General features: G+C 43.0%; 1 protein-coding gene across 1 annotated transcript; it reads left to right on the top strand.

The window, feature by feature from the left end:
* Window positions 1-6,816: 6,816 nt before the first annotated feature.
* Window positions 6,817-20,243, top strand: LOC109767457 (TATA-binding protein-associated factor BTAF1). Its single transcript, XM_020326214.4, has 29 exons — window positions 6,817-7,084; window positions 7,409-7,524; window positions 8,096-8,190; window positions 8,685-8,905; window positions 9,010-9,067; window positions 9,206-9,287; window positions 9,805-10,151; window positions 10,556-10,664; window positions 10,744-11,389; window positions 11,476-11,608; window positions 11,704-11,772; window positions 11,983-12,194; window positions 12,331-12,568; window positions 13,172-13,345; window positions 13,710-14,132; window positions 14,218-14,655; window positions 14,785-14,904; window positions 14,989-15,477; window positions 15,637-16,175; window positions 16,392-16,881; window positions 17,008-17,076; window positions 17,675-17,779; window positions 17,864-18,082; window positions 18,183-18,437; window positions 18,521-18,570; window positions 18,994-19,103; window positions 19,192-19,274; window positions 19,410-19,622; window positions 19,693-20,243. The coding sequence occupies exons 2-29, from the start codon at window positions 7,473-7,475 to the stop codon at window positions 19,861-19,863; spliced, it is 6,210 nt and encodes a 2,069-aa protein (XP_020181803.1). The 5' UTR covers window positions 6,817-7,084; window positions 7,409-7,472; the 3' UTR covers window positions 19,864-20,243.
* Window positions 20,244-20,456: the final 213 nt, after the last annotated feature.

Below are 20,456 nucleotides of genomic sequence, written 5' to 3'. Positions count from 1 at the left end.
AATAAAACTAATTCATTTTAAAATCTTAAAAATACAATTATAATAAAAAAATCAGAAAAATAAAACTAATTCATTTTAAAATCTTAAAAATACAAATAATATATCAAAAAAATCAGAAAAATAAAACTAATTCATTTTAAAATCTTGAAAATACAAATAATATATCAAAAAAATCAGAAAAATAGAACTAATTCATTTTAAAATCTTAAAAATATAATTATATATCAAAAAAATCAGAAAAATAAAACTAATTCATTTTAAAATCTTAAAAATACAAATAATATATCAAAAAAATCAGAAAAATAAAACTAATTCATTTTAAAATCTTAAAAATACAATTATATATCAAAAAATCAGAAAAATAAAACTAATTCATTTTAAAATCTTAAAAATACAAATAATATATCAAAAAAATCAGAAAAATAAAACTAATTCATTTTAAAATCTTAAAAATACAAATAATATATCAAAAAATTCAGTTCATCGATCCCTTGAAGGTTTGACAAAAGGTTTGATACATCATTCAGTTCATCGACCAAATACAAATCATCCGGATTCGCCATCGTACGTTTTAATTCACATGATCTATTCAACAAAGTTTGGTACAATAAATTATTACACATGAATTTTTCCCTTGTGTCCCTGCTTGCTTACGATTGTGCCGTATCCATGGAGCATCCTCATCATTTAACTTAATGCTTGGGTCAATGTTCACTTTGAAGGGCGGAATTTCACCAAACATATTATAATCTTCTGACATGTCTGTCTTGTCCTCCACTCCCACGATGTTTCTTTTCCCTGAAAGAACAATGTGGCGCTTTGGATCATCGCATGATGTACTGATCGTTTTCTTATCTTTCCGTTTCCTCGGTTTGCTACTCATGTCCTTCAAATAAAAAACCTGAGCGACATCTTTGGCAAGGACGAATGGTTCTCAAGGTAACCAAGATTGTTGAAATCCACCATTGTCATTCCGTATTGCTCGTCCACCTTTACCCCACCTCCTGTTAGCTTGAACCATTTGCACCGGAACAAAGGGACCTTAAAGGAGGGTCCATAGTCAAGTTCCCATATCTCCTCTATGTAACCATAATATGTGACCTTTCGCCCATTCTCGGTTGCTGCATCAAAGCGGACACCACTGTTTTGGTTGGTGCTCTTTTTATCTTGGGCGATGGTGTAAAATGTACTCCCATTTATCTCGTACCCTTGGAAAATCGTTATAGTCGAAGATGGTTTCTTGGCCAACATGTACAGCTGATCTCCAACATCATCATTGTCAATCATTAAATGTTTTCGCAACCAACTGCCGAAAGTCTCCATGTGGGCCTTTCTAATCCAGGATTCAGGCTTCCCCGGGTTGTCCGAGCGTAAAATATTCTTGTGTTGCTCGAAGTACGGAGCCACCAAGCTGGAATTTTGCAGAACTGTGTGGTGTGCTTCAGTCATAGAATGACCGTCCATACATATCGTGGATTTCCTTCCGATCTTGCCTTTTCCACTTAGTCTCCCCTCGTGCCGCGATTGAGGAATACCAATCGGCTTAAGGTCAGGAACATAGTCAATACAGAACTCAATTACCTCCTCATTTCCATAGCCCTTGACGATGCTTCCTTCTGGCCTAGCACGGTTACGAACATATTTCTTTAATACTCCCATGAACCTCTCAAAGGGGAACATATTGTGTAGAAATACAGGACTGAGAATGGAAATCTCTTCGACTAGGTGGAGCAGGAGGTGCGTCATAATATCGAAGAAGGATGGTGGGAACACCAACTCGAAACTGACAAGGCATTGGACCACATCGTTCTGTAACCGTGGTAGATCTTCTGGATTGATTACCTTCTGAGAGATTGCATTGAGGAATGCACATAGCTTCACAATGGCTACTCGAACATTTTCCGGTAGGAGCCCCCTCAAAGCAATCGGAAGCAATTGCGTCATAATCACGTGGCAGTCGTGAGACTTCAGGTTTTGGAACTTTTTCTCCGCCATGTTTATTATTCCCTTTATATTCGACGAGAAGCCAGACGGGACCTTCATACTGCTCAGGCATTCAAAAAAAATGACCTTCTCTTCTTTGGTAAGAGCGTAGCTGGCACGACCTTGAAACCATTCCGGATGCCAGTCATCTGGGTCTTTCAAAAGTTGCTGGTCCTGCCGTGCTTCCTTTGTATCATTTGTCTTCCCATACACGCCCAAGAAGCTTAGCAGGTTCACGCAAATATTCTTCATAACATGCATCACGTCGATTGCAGAGCAGACATCTAGGACTTTCCAATATTCTAGCTCCCAAAATATAGATTTCTTCTTCCACATGGGTGCGTGCCCGTCAACTCCCCGCGGAACTAATTGTCCGCCAGGACCCTTTCCAAAGATGACTTTCAAATCCTTGACCATATCAAATATCTCAGCACCAGTACGTTCCGCAGGCTTCGGCCGGTGATCTGCCTTGCCGTTGAAATGCTTGCCTTTCTTTCTTATGTTATGATTTCGGGGAAGAAATCGACGATGACCCAGGTACACGTTCTTCTTACAATTAACCAAACGTACACTTTCAGTCTCATGTAAGCAGTGCGTGCATGCATTGTATCCCTTATTTGTCTGTCCCGAAAGGTTACTGAGAGCAGGCCAATCGTTGATGGTTACAAAAAGCAACGCTCGTAGGTCAAATTCCTCTCCTTTGTGCTCATCCCAGACACGTACACCAGGTCTGGCCCACAACTGTAAAAGTTCACCAACTAATGGCCTTAGGTACACATCGATGTCGTTCCCGGGTTGCTTTGGACCTTGGATGAGCACTGGCATCATAGTGAACTTCCGCTTCATGCACAACCAAGGAGGAAGGTTGTAGATGCATAGAGTCACGGGCCAGGTGCTATGGCTGGAGCTCTGCTCGCCAAAAGGATTCATGCCATCAGTACTTAGACCAAATCTTATGTTCCTTGCGTCAGCTGCAAAATCTTTGAACACTTTGTCGATCTTTCTCCATTGCGTTCCATCAGCGGGGTGTCTCAACTCCCCGTCGGACTTACGGTCCTCTTTGTGCCATCGCAACGACTTGGCATGCTTTTTGTTCATGAACAGACGTTTCAACCGTGGTATTATAGGAGCATACCACATCACCTTGGCGGGAACCCTCTTCCTGGGTTTCTCACCCTCAACATCGTCATCAGGGTCATCGCCTCTGATCTTATAACGCAATGCAGTGCATACAGGGCATTCATTCAAATTCTCGTATTCACCGCGGTAGAGGATGCAGTCGTTAATGCATGCATGTATCTTCAGAACCTCTAAACCTAGAGGGCAGACAACCTTCTTTGCTTCGTACGTACTGGCGGGCAACTCGTTATTCTTTGGAAACATATTCTTCAACATTTTCAGCAAATTTTCAAATGATGAGTCACCTACACCTTCCTATGCCTTCCATTTTAGCAAATCCAGTGTGCAGCCCAGCTTTTTTAGACTATTATCGCATCCTGGATACAACGACTTTTTGTGATCCTCTAACATGCGATCCAAATTCTCCCTATCCTTGTCAGTTTCGCAGCGTCTCCGTGCATCAGCAATGGTCCGACCAAGATCATCAGCGGGCTCATCATGTGCCTCTTCTTCACCTTCACCTAACCCTTCCCCACCTTCAGCATCATCCTCCATGAAAGTATCACCGAAATGATCATGATAGTTGTCATCGATATCATCCCCTTCTTCATCTTCTTCCATTCTAACCCCTCTTTCTCCATGCTTGGTCCAACAATTATAGCTTCGCATGAAACCGTGCCGAAGCAGGTGCATGTGAACGTCTCTTGAGGAGGAGTAACCCTTCTGATTCTTACAGACAGCACATGGACAGATAATAAAACCTTGCTGCTTGTTCGCATTTGCCACTACGAGGAAATCTTTCAAACCCGTAGTGAACTCGCCGGAGAGTCGGGGACCGTACATCCATTGCCGATTCATCTGCATTATTATTATATAAAGTATATAATTAACCATCATGCATTTGTTAAACTAACTAGCTAGAAATAATACAAATTAAACAATGAACTACACACATGCATATTTTATCAATGACACATGAAAGGTTCAAGTTGCTAACCGCGATCGCGGAGGAAAAATAAATGAGAAAGCTCAAGTGTGGCTCGGACACTTCATATCATGTTTGTTTCAGGCTCTCGGGCATTTCATCGAACACCTTGTGTGCATAGGAGGAACCAAAAGCAAACCCACCACCCCCTTCTGAAAATTGTGAAGTGAGCTGAGTCCTATATATAGGGATGGGCCTTTAGTCCCGGTTGGCCAGGCCAACCGGGACTAAAGCCCCTCCCGTCCGCCAGCTGGATGGGCCTTTAGTCCCGGTTGGCCTGGCCAACCGCGACTAAAGGCCTTCGGGGACCTTTAGTCCCGGTTGGCCAGGCCAACCGGGACTAAAGCCCCTCCCGTCCGCCAGCTGTCGACCGAGCGCGCTGGGCCCAGATAGTTGGTCGCGGGTCTCCTCCCGAACCGCGACTAAAGACCCCTTTTGTCGCGGTTCGATTGTTTTGGGGACTAATGGGGGCGTATGGAAGCCTCTTTTTCTACTAGTGAAGTAAGCCACACCCCTCAAGCAATGCATTGAACTTGGGTGTCCCTGTCCACTTGTCTTTTATGTAAACAACACTCCACGACTAATGCTTCGTAACTGATCCTTAGCAACTCGCAACGCCACACAAACGTCAATAGCTCAGCGCGGCACGGAGCCAGCGACGCCCAAGGCAGTAGCAACACCAGCGGAGGGAGCAGCGGGAGACGCTCATCGGTGCTCATCGGAAGCGGTAACAGCAGCCAAGGCGATTTCACGGTAGGGGCGGCTTAGCAACTTGGAGTTGAGGCCCAGCGCTGGCGGCTTAACGACGCCGGCGAGTGAAGACGACCGGGTGGCAGTAGTAATCGGTGACAGAGGAGCAGTGGCTCGACGGAAAAGGCAACCCTGCACTGGTGCTGTTGCATGACGGTATTTAATGAATTTCTGAGCGTACTGTTCTCCCTCAAAATACTGTGGCTTTAGCGGCAACTTTGATAGAACCATAAGCATACCTGGCCGGCTGCAGACTTCTTGTTGACCTCGGCGACACGGATCAAAAATTTCCGTCTAAAAAACTCCAATTTTCTTCACACAAATATCTTAATAGAAATCCATACATGTACGCGTGGACATATATCTTTTTTCTTCCTTTTGCTTGATCGCTTTGCACTTGAAGTAGCAGCAGAGAGACCCGGCCATCGTTTGGGGTGAGACCGGGCGCAACTCGGCGTTGACCTGCCATAGAGGAGGCGGCTCTGCGGGCAACTCGGCCACGAAGCATAATCCGGGTCGTAGTTGATTGAGTCCTGTCCAAGTCCTTGCTATATTCTTTTTTTTCCTTTTGTCTTCACGTGATGATGAATCTGTTGTAGTACTCCTTCCAGCCCACGCTCGCGCATAATCCTCAGGTGCTCCGCAAGCCGCCGCTCCTTTTGTTGATTTTTAAACCAGTGCAAGTACGATTAGCAGTACTTTCAACACAACTTGGTTCGCATGAGATGTAGTAGTAGTACCACTTTTGCCTCGGGACTTGGTCCATCAACAGATTATGTGCGGAGGCGTGGCGCAATGAACACAACTTGACGGATTGGTCAGAATAACTACAACGGAAGATTTCCAGTCCGTCTCAACGTAACCTGCGATTGATGGATCGCGGAAAACTCACAGATCATAAATCAGGTCCGACGAACTTGAAACTGATGCAGATCCTTTCAAACCGTCTTTCTTCATCCGAAAATTTGTGAACCTCTCGACCCTGAGAGAGATCCCTCCAAGAACTCAACACCACTGTGCGCAAACCCCACGGTGGGTGCCAGCTGTCGTGAAATTGTCACGGCAGATGTCCTTTAGTGTCAGGACTTAGTCGCGAGGCCAGCGCATCTATGTGGTAGCTTGAGAGGGGTTGAGCGGAATCGAGAGATGCAACACAAGACAAGGATTTAGACAGCTTCGGGCCTCGGAAAACATCATCCGGTAACAACCCTACATGCTGTTTGAGGCTAGGTCTCATTATGATCACGGGAGAGTCGCCGGGAACCGGCTCTCGGTGTCTAGCCCTAGAGATTGTTTCTTCTTACTTGTCCCTCTTTGGGGTGCCCTGCCCCTCCTTATATAAGTTAGAGGGGCGGGTTACATGTGGAGTCTTAGTAGGACTAGGACTAGTCTATCTTTTCTTACAAGTTGAATACAAGTCCGGGTCTTGCTTCCTCGTAAAGGAAATATTCGTCATCCCTTTCTCCTTAAGCCGGCCCACCAGAGTATAAGCCAGCCTGCTGGGCCTTGGGCCTTGTCGTCCGCCTGATCCGCCGTTGGGGTTATCAGTAAGTCACCAAATACTCGCCGGGTCTCTGTGAGCCGCCAAGTCCGGCCGGGTCATACTTCCGGCCGGGTCATACCGCGGGGTATATCCCCGACAGTATTCGTTGGGCCTGGTGGGCCCCGGACAAGGTCGAGGCCGGGCTCCCTTACGTCATGTACCCCGGGTTTTGGACCTGTCAAATATGGGGAGAAGCCGTGCTACGATGGGAAGAGAAAAAAGGGTTTTCTTCATATATAAGAGAGAAAAAACATGTCGTTCACCAAGAAGAAGAAAGCCCACATAGGGAGAGAGAGGAGAAGAGAGCCCAGCCAGGGAAAGGAGAAAGAAAGAAAGGTGGGCCCAAGTCCGAAGGCCGGCCCGAGGTGGTGGAAGCCTGGAAGGGAAGGGAAGCAGGTCGCCTATAAAATAACACCCTCGCCACGCCAGTTCGAACCCCCAACCCCGACCCGGTAGCCCTCCCTCCCTCTGGATCCATCCATCGGTCGGCTAGACTGGACCAGGAAGCAGCGGAGGGAAGCGACCGAGCCCGGGCGCGCGCGTGAGGAACCGAGGATTGGGCTCGCCACCCCGACCCCACACCGCCCCCCCTCCCCTCCCCGGCGGGGGCTCTTCCTTCCTCCTCCCGCGATCCCCTTCTCCCTCCCCCGTCGCCGCCGCGCTCCACCTCCCACCTCGCCGCCGACCCTACTCCGCCACCCCAGGTACTTCCTCCTTCCTCCCTCCCCCACCCCCCTCTCTCTCTCTCTGGCTCTCGATTTGTCTCTTCTCTTTTGCCGCGCGCCTTCTCCCCCCGTACGGATAAGACTGGATCGCCGCGCGCGCGCGCCCCCTCCGCCGCGGCCGCCGCCGGCAATCCGCCTCGCGCGCAACCGCTCACAGGCCCCGCAGCGCCTCGTGCGCCGGCTCCGCGGATTTCGAATCCAATTTGAAACCGTCAGCCGCGCCCGATTTGTCCTCGTCCCGCGCGCGCATGTCCGTTACCTGCGCTCGCCCTCACCCGTCCCGTGTTGTTGTTTGCTGAGCAGGCATGCGGCGGAGCGATTGATTGATTGATTCGAGTGGATTCGAGTGGATGAGTGCCACCCCAGTATGGCCGCGCAGAGCTCCTCCCGCCTTCACCGCCTCCTCACATTGCTCGACAGTATCCTCCCCTTCCTTCCTTCCTACTTGCATAGTACAGTATTATTATTATTATTATTATTATTATTATTATTATTATTATTATTATTATTATTATTATTTCATTCCAAGGGACTTGCACTCTGCACTTGCACTATTATTGTTTTTTGGGTTCATTTACTCTATGCAACTGCCTCCTGTGTTGATTCACTTCTAGTTTGTTTGTTTGTTTGTTTGTTTGTTTGTTTGTGCCCATTCTCTCTCTGGACAAAACAAAACAAACCAAAACAAACACCAGTTGGAATGGAGTATAAAGTTTTCCTTGCTTAATAATAACCCTACTGTTTAGTACTTTAGTTTAGCCACCTAATAATGTAATGTAATGTGAGGTTCAGTGCCTCATCATCTGTTCTGCAAAGTTTCCTTCAACCTCACCTAGCTCAGTTGGAATAGAGTTTCAAGTTAGCCATGCTTAATAATAAATAACCATAGTGTTTACCAACCTATATATATAATAATGTACTGTTATGTGATGTTCACTGCCTCATCACCACCATCATCTCTTCTGCAAAGTTTCCTTTAACCTGACTTAGCCGGTTCGACGCAAGCGACAAGGTTCGCGGCCGCGCGCCAGATCGGAGAAATCGCAAGGACACATCCCCAGGAGCTAAATGCTCTGTTGAAAAAGGTACGTGCACGATGCCACAGACTTTAATGTTGTGAGATTTGCAAACCTGGAAGGAACCCTTCAACTGTTCGCCTAGTATGCTCCATGCTGTGCTGTTCAAGCCATAATGTATGAAGGAATGCATGACTTGTAGCTGCATCAGTTCATTCTTGTTCTTCTTTGATAACACATGAATTCATCCTACATTGTTTCCTCTGTTATATGTTACATCCTCGGTTATGTCTAAGTTGATCCGTCAAATAGCACTTCTGTTGGCTATATATATATATGACCTCACCCATGCATGCATGTTCGAATGTTGATTCGTGTTTTTATGGAGCAATCCAAGTACTCACATATGTTCAGTCAGATTAAATTATGGCTCATACTGTTATGATATCAACATGTTAGCATATATGCTATGCATAGTTTACTGGAGAGTGGCCAGCTTTCATTCTCTATGCATTATGCACGTAATGGTGGCTGAACGTTATGTTCTCATGTGCCAATTTTAGGTGTCTCAGTACCTTCGTAGTAAGAATTGGGACACGAGGGTTGCTGCAGCTCAGGCGATCGGTTCCATAGCAGAGAATGTCAAGCACACGTCAGTCAAAGATTTGTTTGCAGCCGTGGAAGCAGAAAAACATGCTTCTGGGTTATCTGATGAAACTGGTGATGTTGCGTCAGCATTGCCACGCCCTGATACTACTGCAACATCTGAGCTTGCTTTTGGAAGGTTTGATGCATTTGGTTTCCCAATGTTTTGTTTACTTCCCTCTTTCTGTCTTGTTCCCATCTCTTAAAATGAAGAGACTAATAATGCTGTTCTTTTTGTCACAGCTTTGATATAAACAGGGTACTGGAATTTGGGTCTCCTTTGTTGTCATCGGGTGGACAGGTGCATCTTTTGTGCCATTATTCTTGCTCCTCAATATTTGATAAACACAACTAAAATGTTTTGGATTTCTTTCGTAACACATCAATGAACTAAAGAGTTTGGTCTGACTACTTGAGTTCTCTCTGTTTTGATTGCTAGGAATTCGATGTTGCTAACGATAATGGCAAGAATCCATCAGACCGCTTAGCTCGCCAAAAGCAAAATCTTCGGCGGCGTTTAGGTATGTTATTTTTCTTACTATGTATATGGTAAAGCACAATCTGTTTCCAAGATTTAATTAATGTTTCATCTTATTGTTTTTCGGTGTTCACAAAATATAGATTGTTGTGAGATTATAGATTTAAAGATGGATAACTAGCCCTTTTGTCAGTTAATTGTAATATCAATTTTTGTAATGCATTTTCTTGTGTGCCATACATTAGAATTCTGCCGATCAGTTTGAATTTGTATATTGGTGATCACTAAATACTAAGTAGCTAATTTTCTGACCAATTATATTGCGCTGCTTACATCTATTATTGGATTTGCTGAGATTGCGAGCAGGGGTTAAAATATTATTAGTGTCAAAAAGGTATTATATCATTAGTTGCTCCTTCGTTCCCTTTTGCTTAATATATGTGACGCAAAGTGCTATCTGATCTCATATAGGATCTCGTGTGCTGTTTCCATAATGTCTACTTGCATATTTCCAGTGTTATTTTGGATTGGTTTCATACTTCTTTCTTATTCTAGTGCAGGTCTCGATGTGTGCGAGCAGTTTATGGATCTCAATGATGTTTTCAAAGATGAGGATCTTCTTGCCCAAAAGAATTATTGGGGTGCAAATGTCCAAAACAATGGATTTTATTCGTATAATAGTGGTCAGAATATTCAGCACTTGGTTGCCTCCATGGTTCCTAGGTATCCAAAACATTCTACTTTTCGACCTAAGCGGCTAAGTGCCAGGGAACGTAATATGCTGAAGCGTAAAGCAAAGAGCAATGCAAAGGATCATACAAAGTCTATACCGGAGGATGACGAGGTTGTGCTAAAAAGTTCTGCATCGTCCAACGGAGCTTCTTCTGACCAAGCTGGCACATATAATGTAAGGATCAATCATTCACATATTCTAAAATATATTTGACTTACTTTCATGAGATGGTTAACTTATATATTAGATACCTCATTTTTGAAATAATCTAAAGCATCAGCAAATTTATGCCTGCTAGTATTTTTATTTTTTCAATATTTCAAAGCATAAAATCAGTAACATTTTGTTTTGTATCAATTGCTTGATTGTAATATACCTACATATGTGGCATGGTGCAATTGGCTGATACACTTCACTTGCCTTGATGTTCTTGTGCTTAATGCATGGGCAAATTTGCTAGTTTGTTATTGCTGTTGCTTTGTCTGGCAATTAGACGTTACTTTTGCGGTAGCATTCCTAGGAGGATGGCTTTGTCTTCAATCCATGATGATTTGATAATTTCATTTCCCTAATTTCAGGATGCTTCTGACACAGTTGCAGATGAAGACAATGTGGAGTATAGTGACAGTGGGAGATGGCCTTTTCAACAGTTTGTTGATCAGCTTATTCTTGACATGTTTGACCCTAGTAAGTGCACGTCCCAACTCCAACATTTGTCTCTTTTTGTGTTGCTTATATCCTTTAACTGAGTTTTGTTTCCTTTTAGTTTGGGAAGTTCGCCATGGCACCATTATGGCTTTGAGGGAAATTTTGACGCATCAAGGTGCTTGTGCTGGAGTATATTTCCCTGATCTGAGCTCACCTTTTGCTGATCTGGATGATAAAACCGATTCTGACACCCTGAAAAAGCCTCATGGTATTGATCTTAATGAAGACATTGATGCGGAACATCTTGAACCGGTTTTGAAGAGGCATAAGAAAGAAGAGCTAAATCCTTCTGAGATTATGCTTGAACCAGTTGTGGAGAGACATATGGAAGAGGAGAAGCCAAATCCTTCTGAGCTTATGGACATTGACGCGGATAAGGATCTGGTCAATCCTGATGATTCCAAAGCCGAGGCAGGTTTGAGTAATGTGCTCACTGTATCGAGTGGTGAACCTAATTCTGCTCATGTAAAGGTCGAGCCAGAGTTGCAGCTTGATAATTCAACTGATCCGTCTAAAGTGGAAACATCATGTACATCACTCAACAGTGCACTCAACTCGGTATCAAATCCAAGTTCTGTTGTACATGCTCCTGACAATTCAAAATATGTGAAACTGATGAAATTGGCCAAGTACTCGTGTATGAAGAATTGGGAGTTTCTTCAAGATTGTGCAATTCGTTTCCTTTGTGCACTCTCACTGGACCGGTATGCATTTCTAGATTTCAGGATGGACATGCTTATATATCCTTTTCTTGGTTGCCTTACTTCTGCACACCTTTTTCTGCTCGCAGCTTTGGTGATTATGTATCTGATCAAGTGGTTGCCCCTGTCCGTGAAACTTGCGCTCAAGCTCTTGGTGCTGTTCTGAAGTACATGCATCCTTCTTTAGTGTGCCATACACTAAATATCTTGCTGCAAATGCAGGTATGTGTTGTAGTTATCTGTCTCATGATCATCCATTTCTAAAACAAAACATTCACTTTTGTCATCACTGTCATCTCTTTTATTTGTTTTTTCAGCGCAGGCAAGAGTGGGAAGTTCGTCATGGGAGCCTCCTTGGAATTAAATACCTGGTTGCGGTTCGCAAGGTGATTGCTAATCGAGCAACTGATCACCTATATAAGATTTTATTTCCATGTTGCGCTGTTATGTGATTGACTACACCTTGGGCTTTGTACAACTCATGTCAATCTAGATGCTCCAGTGTGCACTGTTAATGGCTTGTTCATCCTTGTTGATGTATGAATTGATACCCAATCTGTATACAAAATTGATAATACCGTTTTCTGCCTCGCCAGGAAATGCTTAAAGATCTGTTTGAGTATGTCCTTCATGCTTGTAAAGCTGGTCTGGAAGATCCGGATGATGATGTCCGTGCTGTAGCTGCAGAGGCCCTGATCCCGGCTGCTGCTTCTTTAGTTAGACTAAATGATCAATTGCTGAATTCAGTTGTGATGTTGTTATGGGATATATTGCTTGACCTTGATGACCTAAGCCCATCTACAAGCAGGTATCACTCAATCTCGTGTCGTGTGGCAAACATACATTAGCGTAAAGTTGAGCATAAGCCAAAGATTATTTGACCAATTTACGGCTGTTCTTTCATCTTCTGAAACTAAACTGTTAACATTTCTTTTCTATTTCAGTGTAATGAATTTGTTAGCTGAGATATATTCGCAACCAGAGATGGTTCCAAAGATGCTTGGCACGGCAGCCTTAAGCGAGAGAGAATTTGATCTAAACAAAGCTACTCAGATGGCTGAGCAAGAAGACAAGTTGGCATACAGCGAGAACCCTTATGTTTTAGCCACACTGACACCCCGTTTGTGGCCTTTTATGAGACACAGTATTACATCAGTCCGGCGTTCTGCTATACGAACATTGGTAAGAATTACTTGGAATTTAGGATCCACTTTGGTTTACTGTGCTGATGTATCAGGCATTCACTGGATATTTTGAATTGAGTTATTAGAAAGAAGTCAAAGAACCATCATTGTTCAGTGAGAAATTTCTACAACCATGTGGTGCAGCAGTCTGAGCCATCTGGCTACTTTTGCAACTTTGTTTACTAAAGAAATCACCAGAGTTTTGGAATGGATTTATATAAATTAGCAGTCATTACCATTCAATCACATGTCTCTACAGCCGGTGTAGTTCAGCAGCTTTGAATCATCTGGCTAATCCCCTTTTCAGCTTTATTTACTAAAGAAACAACCTGCCATGAGATACTTTTGCCAGTCGCAAGAACTGAATAATGCAATTTTGTTGCCTTCAGTGCAAGTCCACGCCTTACATTTGCATCAGTTTTGAGCCATCAGGCTAATGTTTTAGGCAACTTTCTTTAGTAAAATACTACTTTGAGTTGTTTTTTTTCAGCCTCAAGTATGGAATAATGCAATTTCATCGCCATTATGTATACTGAATTTTGCGAGTCCAGTTGTATCATTATGCTTTCCTAGTTAACTGTGAAGTTTTGACTGTTTGTAGGAGAGGCTTCTTGAGGTTTGCAACACCAGGAGTTCAGCTGGAGACGCCTCATCTAATTTCTGGCCTACATCCATATTAGGTGATTCACTGCAGGTTGCCTTCCAGAATATACTTTTGGAGTCGAATGACGAGATTCTTCAATCTTCTGAAAGGGCTTGGAAACTTCTACTTCAGGTTGATGTTCTGGACTTCTGGGCATTTTGTAAAGAGACTTCACTACAAATCTGACGTCAGATTTTTGACCATGGCAAATCGAACCTTTTTTATGGCAATTTGTGTTTACTGAGGATGACGAGTTTAGTTGGCAAGCATGGCAAATCCGCCTCTGTTCTTTTTCTTGTGAGGAAATTGCCATGCTCATAAACTAAAACTGCCATCCTCGTCCCAACTAAAGTTGCCATAAAAAACGTTCAATTTGCCATGTTTAAAAATCTGGCGTCAGAGTTTTAGCATTACCGTTTGTAAATACCCAGAAACTTTAGTAATCTTGTCTATCATAGGATGGTATTAACAAACAAAACCATCTTGGATATTGCAGTGCCCTGAGAAAGACCTTGAGTGTGCTGCAATATCATATTTTAGTAATTGGGTGCAACTTGCTACGACTCCGTATGGCTCAACATTGGATTCTACAAAAATGTTTATGCCAGTTGCCCTTCCCCGAGGAAGCCGTTCAAGAGCTGCAAAGATAAGATCTGCAAAGCTAGAACATGAAAGTTCAAGAATGATATCTTTTGGTTCTACAGGAGAAAATACTTCACACGAGAAGCAATTCGATCTTTCTTCAAATGTTCCAAAGATAATCGTGGGGGCCGATTCTGACAAATCTGTTACCCATACACGAGTGCTAACAGCAATGGCCCTTGGGCTTTTCGCCTCAAAGTTGCCAGTTGGCTCGTGGCAAGTTGTTCTTACTCCACTTGCTAATGATGTCATGTCTCTCTCAGGAGTCCAGAGACAGGTTAGAAATGGCCGCATTATATTAGTGTGTTAATATCTTCACTCCAGAACTATTTGCATTGTACTGATCTGTTTTGTTGATCCAGGTGGCTTCTATGGTTATTGTTTCTTGGTTTAAAGATCTCAGAGGAAGAGATCTCGCTGCAGTGGGCACATTGCTAGCTTTCTTCTCCTCTGTGAAAGAGTATCTTTTGGACTTGCTGTCTTGCTCTGATCCGGCATTTCCAACAAAAGGCTCTGTGCTTCCCTATTCTGAACTTGCAAGAACATACACAAAGATGCGCAATGAAGCCACTAATTTATTCCGCACAGTAGAGTCTTGTGCTGTTTTCAAAGATTATGCCAGCAGCTTAAATTTTAACGCTGACATGCTGAGCGTTGATGATGCTATTAATTTTGCTTCAAAGCTGTCGTTACCCACTGAGTTTGATCTCCCTTCGGACAGTGAGAAAATTGTCCTGAATAACATAGAGTCAGCTAAACAAGGCCTGTTGTCCACATCAGGCTACTTGAAGTGTGTTCAGGTATGTGTCTTCTCCAATTATTGTCTGTTTATATTTGTGTTAAAATGTTGAAGGTCTGTGTTACATTATTCTTGGTCGGTCCATGGTTGCATCTTCACATAAGTTAACTCATTTGATATTGTTATGCAGAACAATTTGCACGTCACTGTCTCTTCTTTAGTGGCTTCTGCTGTTGTCTGGATGTCGGGGTTACCAAGCAAGTTGAATCCAGTCATTTTACCTTTAATGGCTGCAATAAAAAGAGAACAGGTAAAACATGTAGCCTTGTGCTTACTTTAGCAATTCTACTTTGTCAATTTAGCATATGAATTTAGATGTTTCCATGTCATGCAGGAGGAACTACTTCAAGACAAAGCTGCAGATGCACTTGCGGAGCTCATTTTTGGTTGTGTTGGTCGGAAGCCAGGCCCCAATGACAAGCTTACAAAGAACCTCTGCACCTTAGCATGCACTGATATCAGCGAGACACCTCAAGCTGCTGTTATCAATTCAATACAGGTTATCGAGGACCAAAATTTGTTGTCAATCGGGAAGCGTTTTAGCAACCACAAATCCAGGGGTCATGTGAATTCTGATGGTGAAGAAAGAACAAAAACGGAAGGTTATATAAGTCGTCGTGGATCAGAGTTGGCTTTAAAGCATCTCTGTGAGAAATTTGGATCATCATTATTCGAAAAACTTCCCAAGTTGTGGGATTGCCTTACCGAGTTTCTTGAACCTATTAAGATCGAAGATGACATTCAGAAAGATGATCCAAGTATCACACAACTAGGCAGGTCTTGTGAGGATAAGGACCCACAGTCCCTCATAAATAACATCCAGGTTTGTTCCATCAGGACTTAGTGTGGATTCAGTGTTATGTGGCTGTGACAGTTATATTCTCTAGGCTTAGATCGTCATGTCAAATCATTTAGTCTAGACTTATTTGGCTGCATTTCAGTCACATGTCCATGCTTCTAATGGTGTGCCTGATTGTTGCAGGTTGTTCGTTCAATTACACCTCACCTGCCTGAGCCCTTGAGGCCTCAGCTGTTAAGGCTCCTTCCCTGTATTCTTGGGTGCGCGCGTCATTCTCATGTGGCTGTTAGGTTAGCTGCTGCCAGGTGTATCACGTCAATGGCGAAGTCACTGACCGGTAATGTGATGGTAGTTGTCATAGAAAATGCCATTCCAATGTTGTCGGATTCATCTTCTGTGTGTGCAAGACAAGGAGCTGGGATGCTTTTGAGCCTTCTTGTTCAGGGTTTGGCTGTGGAGTTGGTTCCTTATGCTCCTTTCCTTGTTGTACCTCTTCTGAGGTGCATGAGCGACCCTGATGGATCTGTTAGGCAGTCTGTCACTCACAGTTTCGCTGCTTTGGTCCCTTTACTGCCATTAGCGAAGGGAGTTCCGCTACCAAGTGGACTAAGTGAGCGCTTATATAGCAGCACAGAAGATGCGCAGTTTCTGGAACAACTCCTTGACAACTCTCAAATCGATGATCACAAGCTCAACATTCATCTCAGTGTTGAGTTGCGCAGGTCTGTAACTATCATTAAAGTTCCTTAGTCAGAATTTGGCTTCATGATGGCATTCTACTTTATTGAAATTGTTTATTTTGCATGCATAAAAATGAACTTGTCATGTAAGTTGAGTCTAGCTTGCTTCATATGTTGAAAAATGTTCTGCTGTATATTGCCTCTCTGCAGGTTTATGTTTGTTCTGATGTTTTTTTAAAATAAAATCTTGTTTGTCAGGTACCAGCAAGAAGGAATCAACTGGTTAGCATTCCTTAGACGGTTTAAGTTACATGGAATTTTATGTGATGACATGGGGCTTGGCAAGACACTCCAGGCGTCTGCTATCGTAGCAAGTGATATTGCCGAGTCCCGTGCACGGAATGATGACAAAGATCCAAAATCTTTGATTATCTGTCCTTCTACATTAGTAGCACACTGGGAATACGAAGTGGAGAAATACATAGACAGCTCTATCATGAAACCTCTTCAGTACATTGGCTCGTCACAAGACAGGATGACGCTCCGTGCTCAATTCGATAAATTCAATGTCATCATAACATCGTATGATATTATACGCAAGGATATCGATTTTCTCGAGAGTGTCATTTGGAACTATTGTGTTCTGGATGAAGGGCACATAATAAAGAACTCAAGATCTAAAATAACGTCTGCTGTGAAGCAGTTGAAAGCACAGCACCGTCTTATCTTGAGTGGAACTCCTATTCAGGTATACCTTATGCTGCTCTCTATTTGTGTTCACATATTCATTTATGTCTGTGTCCTTTGTGGATAGTAAATTAGCTGCCATTGATTTAATTATTTCTATAAGTTGACACATTCTCTTGAACCGCAGAACAATGTATTGGAATTGTGGTCGCTATTTGACTTCCTTATGCCAGGGTTTCTTGGAACAGAAAAACAGGTAAGTTGTGTGCTATGAATCTGTACTTCCTTATGGAACCGATTGGTAGTAACTTTTAGTCTGCTCTAGCCTCCTACTCCCTACATCCCAACACAGAGTTACTATCAATGACTAGAATTTGGCCTAGCATATCTAAAAGTAACTATCATGGTGTGTTCCATCAGAGTCACAGGCGTAATATTATCAGTTAAGACTAGAATTTGAACAACAATGACTTCATTAATATTTGCTTGTTAGTTGAAGAATGGTCATCTGGCCTTCGTGGTATGTGTATATTTTTATTCTAGAGTCTATAGACACCACAACAACTAAAACTATGAGCCATTACACTTTCTTACATATGATGTTTAGTATGTGCTAGGCTGCATCATAAATTTATTTATTTCAACTAGTCTTTGAATGATAAACCTCGAAGTGGAATACATACAAACCAAAGAAAGTAGACACACCTTTTCTTATTTAGACCTCAACCAGCTGAAAATAAGTTCTTCCCTAAAGATGCAATCCATACTACTCTCGTCAAAAGCACATATTCCATCATGGCAGGCTGGCAGCTATCTTGGTATGCTGAAATCTGACCAAACATTGCTTTGCACAGTTCCAATCTACATATGGGAAACCACTGATAGCAGCTAAAGATTCCAAATGTTCAGCAAAGGATGCTGAAGCAGGCATTCTTGCAATGGAGGCACTTCACAAACAGGTTTTTATCTTGTGTCTTACATATTTAGAAATAACACTAATATTGTTGCCTTGCTGATAAATAAATTAACCTTGCTATACACAGGTCATGCCATTTCTACTCAGAAGAACCAAGGATGAAGTCTTATCGGATCTTCCAGAGAAGATTATCCAGGACAGACATTGCAATCTCAGCCATTTACAGCTGAAACTTTATGACAAGTTCTCCAGCTCCAACGTGAAAGAAGAGATTTCAACTATAGTAAAAGCAGATGAATCAGAGCCATCCACCTCTCAACCAAAGGCAACTCGCCATGTGTTCCAGGTGGCTACAGTTTGCCAACTCTTTCTTGTTTCTTCATTCTGTAGTACCCTGTTTTAGTACTACCCTCTAAATGGATCGATATTCTTTTGTAATAACGCAGGCACTACAATACCTGTTGAAGCTCTGCAGCCATCCTTTACTTGTAATTGGGGAAAGCCCACCTGACTATATTGTGGAGCATCTAAAGGAAATAGGTATGGGAACTGGTGATGAACTGCATGAGCTGCACCACTCTCCTAAGCTTGTTGCTCTTCAAGAGATATTGCAAGAGTGTGGTATAGGATCAGAAATATCTAGTCCTGATGCTTCTGCAGCTGTTGGGCAACACAGAGTTTTGATTTTTGCTCAACATAAGGTACTGAGTCTGTTTCTCTGTGATGTCTCTCTTGTTTCTCTCTTCTGATTTCATCCTTATTCTGTTCTCAACTTTTTCTGTAGGCTTTCCTTGACATTATTGAGAAGGACCTGTTTCAGTCCCATATGAGAAGGTGAGTTTTATGTCATTTTCCTACCTGTATTGGTTGCATCTAGATATGCATTATTTTATATTCAGCAAATACCATTTGGTGCTGTATTCTCACATTAGTAGCAGATGCAAATTATCTGGAAGAACGTTGCTGTATGTAGTACCATTATGTGCCTCACCTTCTGTTTTACTGTTTAAGGAGTCCTGTGTGCTTAAATATTTCAGAATTGCTGCTGCTGAACTGTCTAATGTGTAAATTTGAGTTGGGATACCACTGATTAAATTGACCAAAAACTAATTTAGGCTGCTAGTTTTATTGTAATTTTGCTGCCATTTCATATTCCTGCAGCATTTAAAGTCATCAAGAGTTAATGTGCATTATTATATCATCATATCGCCTTTCTAGGCAAGCCATCTGATCAGGGAGATTTTGATAATGTTGCAGCGTCACCTATTTGCGGCTTGATGGCTCTGTTCAAACGGACAAGAGATTTGAAATTGTCAAAACGTTCAATTCGGACCCAACCATCGATGTGCTTCTACTAACGACTCATGGTAGGTTCAAGGAATTCCTTGTGAAGTGGGGGTTTTACTCCTTGGTACGCTAGAAAGGCTTTGCTTAAATGATTCTTGTTTGTTGCAGTTGGTGGTCTGGGCTTGAATTTGACGTCTGCTGACACTTTGGTCTTCATGGAACATGATTGGAACCCAATGAAGGATCTTCAGGTTCGTCTTTGCATCTGAACAGAGGGACAACGTATTTCCCCCCGCATTAATTAGAATCCATATGCAGTTTTTCTGACTATCAATGACTTCAGATTATCACTTTGTCCTCTGATGAATGTAATTCTGCTGTGACAGGCGATGGACAGAGCACATCGTCTGGGCCAAAGGAAAGTTGTGAATGTGCACCGTCTCATCATGCGCGGCACCCTGGAGGAGAAAGTGATGAGTCTCCAGCGGTTCAAGGTGTCGGTCGCCAACGCGGTCATAAACTCTGAGAACGCTAGCCTGAAGACCATGAACACTGACCAGCTACTCGATTTGTTCACTTCGACCCCTGCTTCCAGAAAGGTAAGATAGTTGGGACAAACTAGTTCCCCTGTGGTATGAACTCATTCCTAATCCTATCTCCAATGTGCAGGCGTCGGTTCTCCCAAGCAGTTCGAGCGCCACGGAAGAAGAGAGCAACAAGGGGAAACCGGGTCGCAAGGGCCTCAAGTCAATCCTGAGTGGGCTGGACGAGCTGTGGGACCAGTCGCAGTACGCGGACGAGTATGATATGAACCAGTTCTTGGCGAAGCTCAACGGGTGAAGCTCACCTTATGATGGCCGCTCGCTTGCTCGTGTACAGTGTAGAGTAAATTGGAACTGAATTGGTCTGTCTAGTAGGCTCACATATTTTTTGTTTTTCGCCAGCCTTGGAGATCTTTCTTGTTTTAGTTTTCATACCTAGAGAAAAAAAAAGAGAAGATCGCAAGATCTCGGACAAGATGGCTAACAAGCAACCAGTTATAGGTGATTGAGATGGAGATATCTCAATTCTTTTGCCGCTTTTGGTAGGAGGGCTAGATGGATGGGCCACAAGAGCCCGTGAAGTTTTGGGGAGTTTTGTGTACACTCAACTTATTTTATGATCCAAGAGTGTAGCTCCTTTGAAATTCAGAATCCAATTGTCATTTTTCACTGCTGAAATTGCGGAGTGAAGCAGTCCCAAAATACAGACATAATCCAATCGTCAAAACTCTACTGTTGCAGTACTATGGAAGTAAGCTGTATCACAGTTTTGATTAATTTAAAATCCATCTGTAACGACCAAACCTTGAAGGATTTGAGTCTCAGTAATATGCTGGTCATCCAACGTCCTGTTGTGAAAGTGTTTAAACAGCAACATTATATCATCCTTGA

The sequence above is a fragment of the Aegilops tauschii genome, chromosome 1 (assembly GCF_002575655.3).
Source record: "Aegilops tauschii subsp. strangulata cultivar AL8/78 chromosome 1, Aet v6.0, whole genome shotgun sequence".
NCBI lineage: Eukaryota > Viridiplantae > Streptophyta > Magnoliopsida > Poales > Poaceae > Aegilops > Aegilops tauschii.
The sequence above is the reverse complement of the archived record's forward strand: the minus strand, read 5'-3'. Positions and strand labels throughout refer to the sequence as shown.

Bases quoted from the DNA above. Each gene is read 5' to 3' on its own strand.
- LOC109767457 (XM_020326214.4), top strand. From the start codon at position 7,473: ATGGCCGCGCAGAGCTCCTCCCGCCTTCACCGCCTCCTCACATTGCTC. The intron at 18,571-18,993 runs GTGAGTTTTATG...ATAATGTTGCAG, and splicing joins TTTCAGTCCCATATGAGAAG to CGTCACCTATTTGCGGCTTG. The intron at 19,623-19,692 runs GTAAGATAGTTG...TCCAATGTGCAG, and splicing joins CGACCCCTGCTTCCAGAAAG to GCGTCGGTTCTCCCAAGCAG.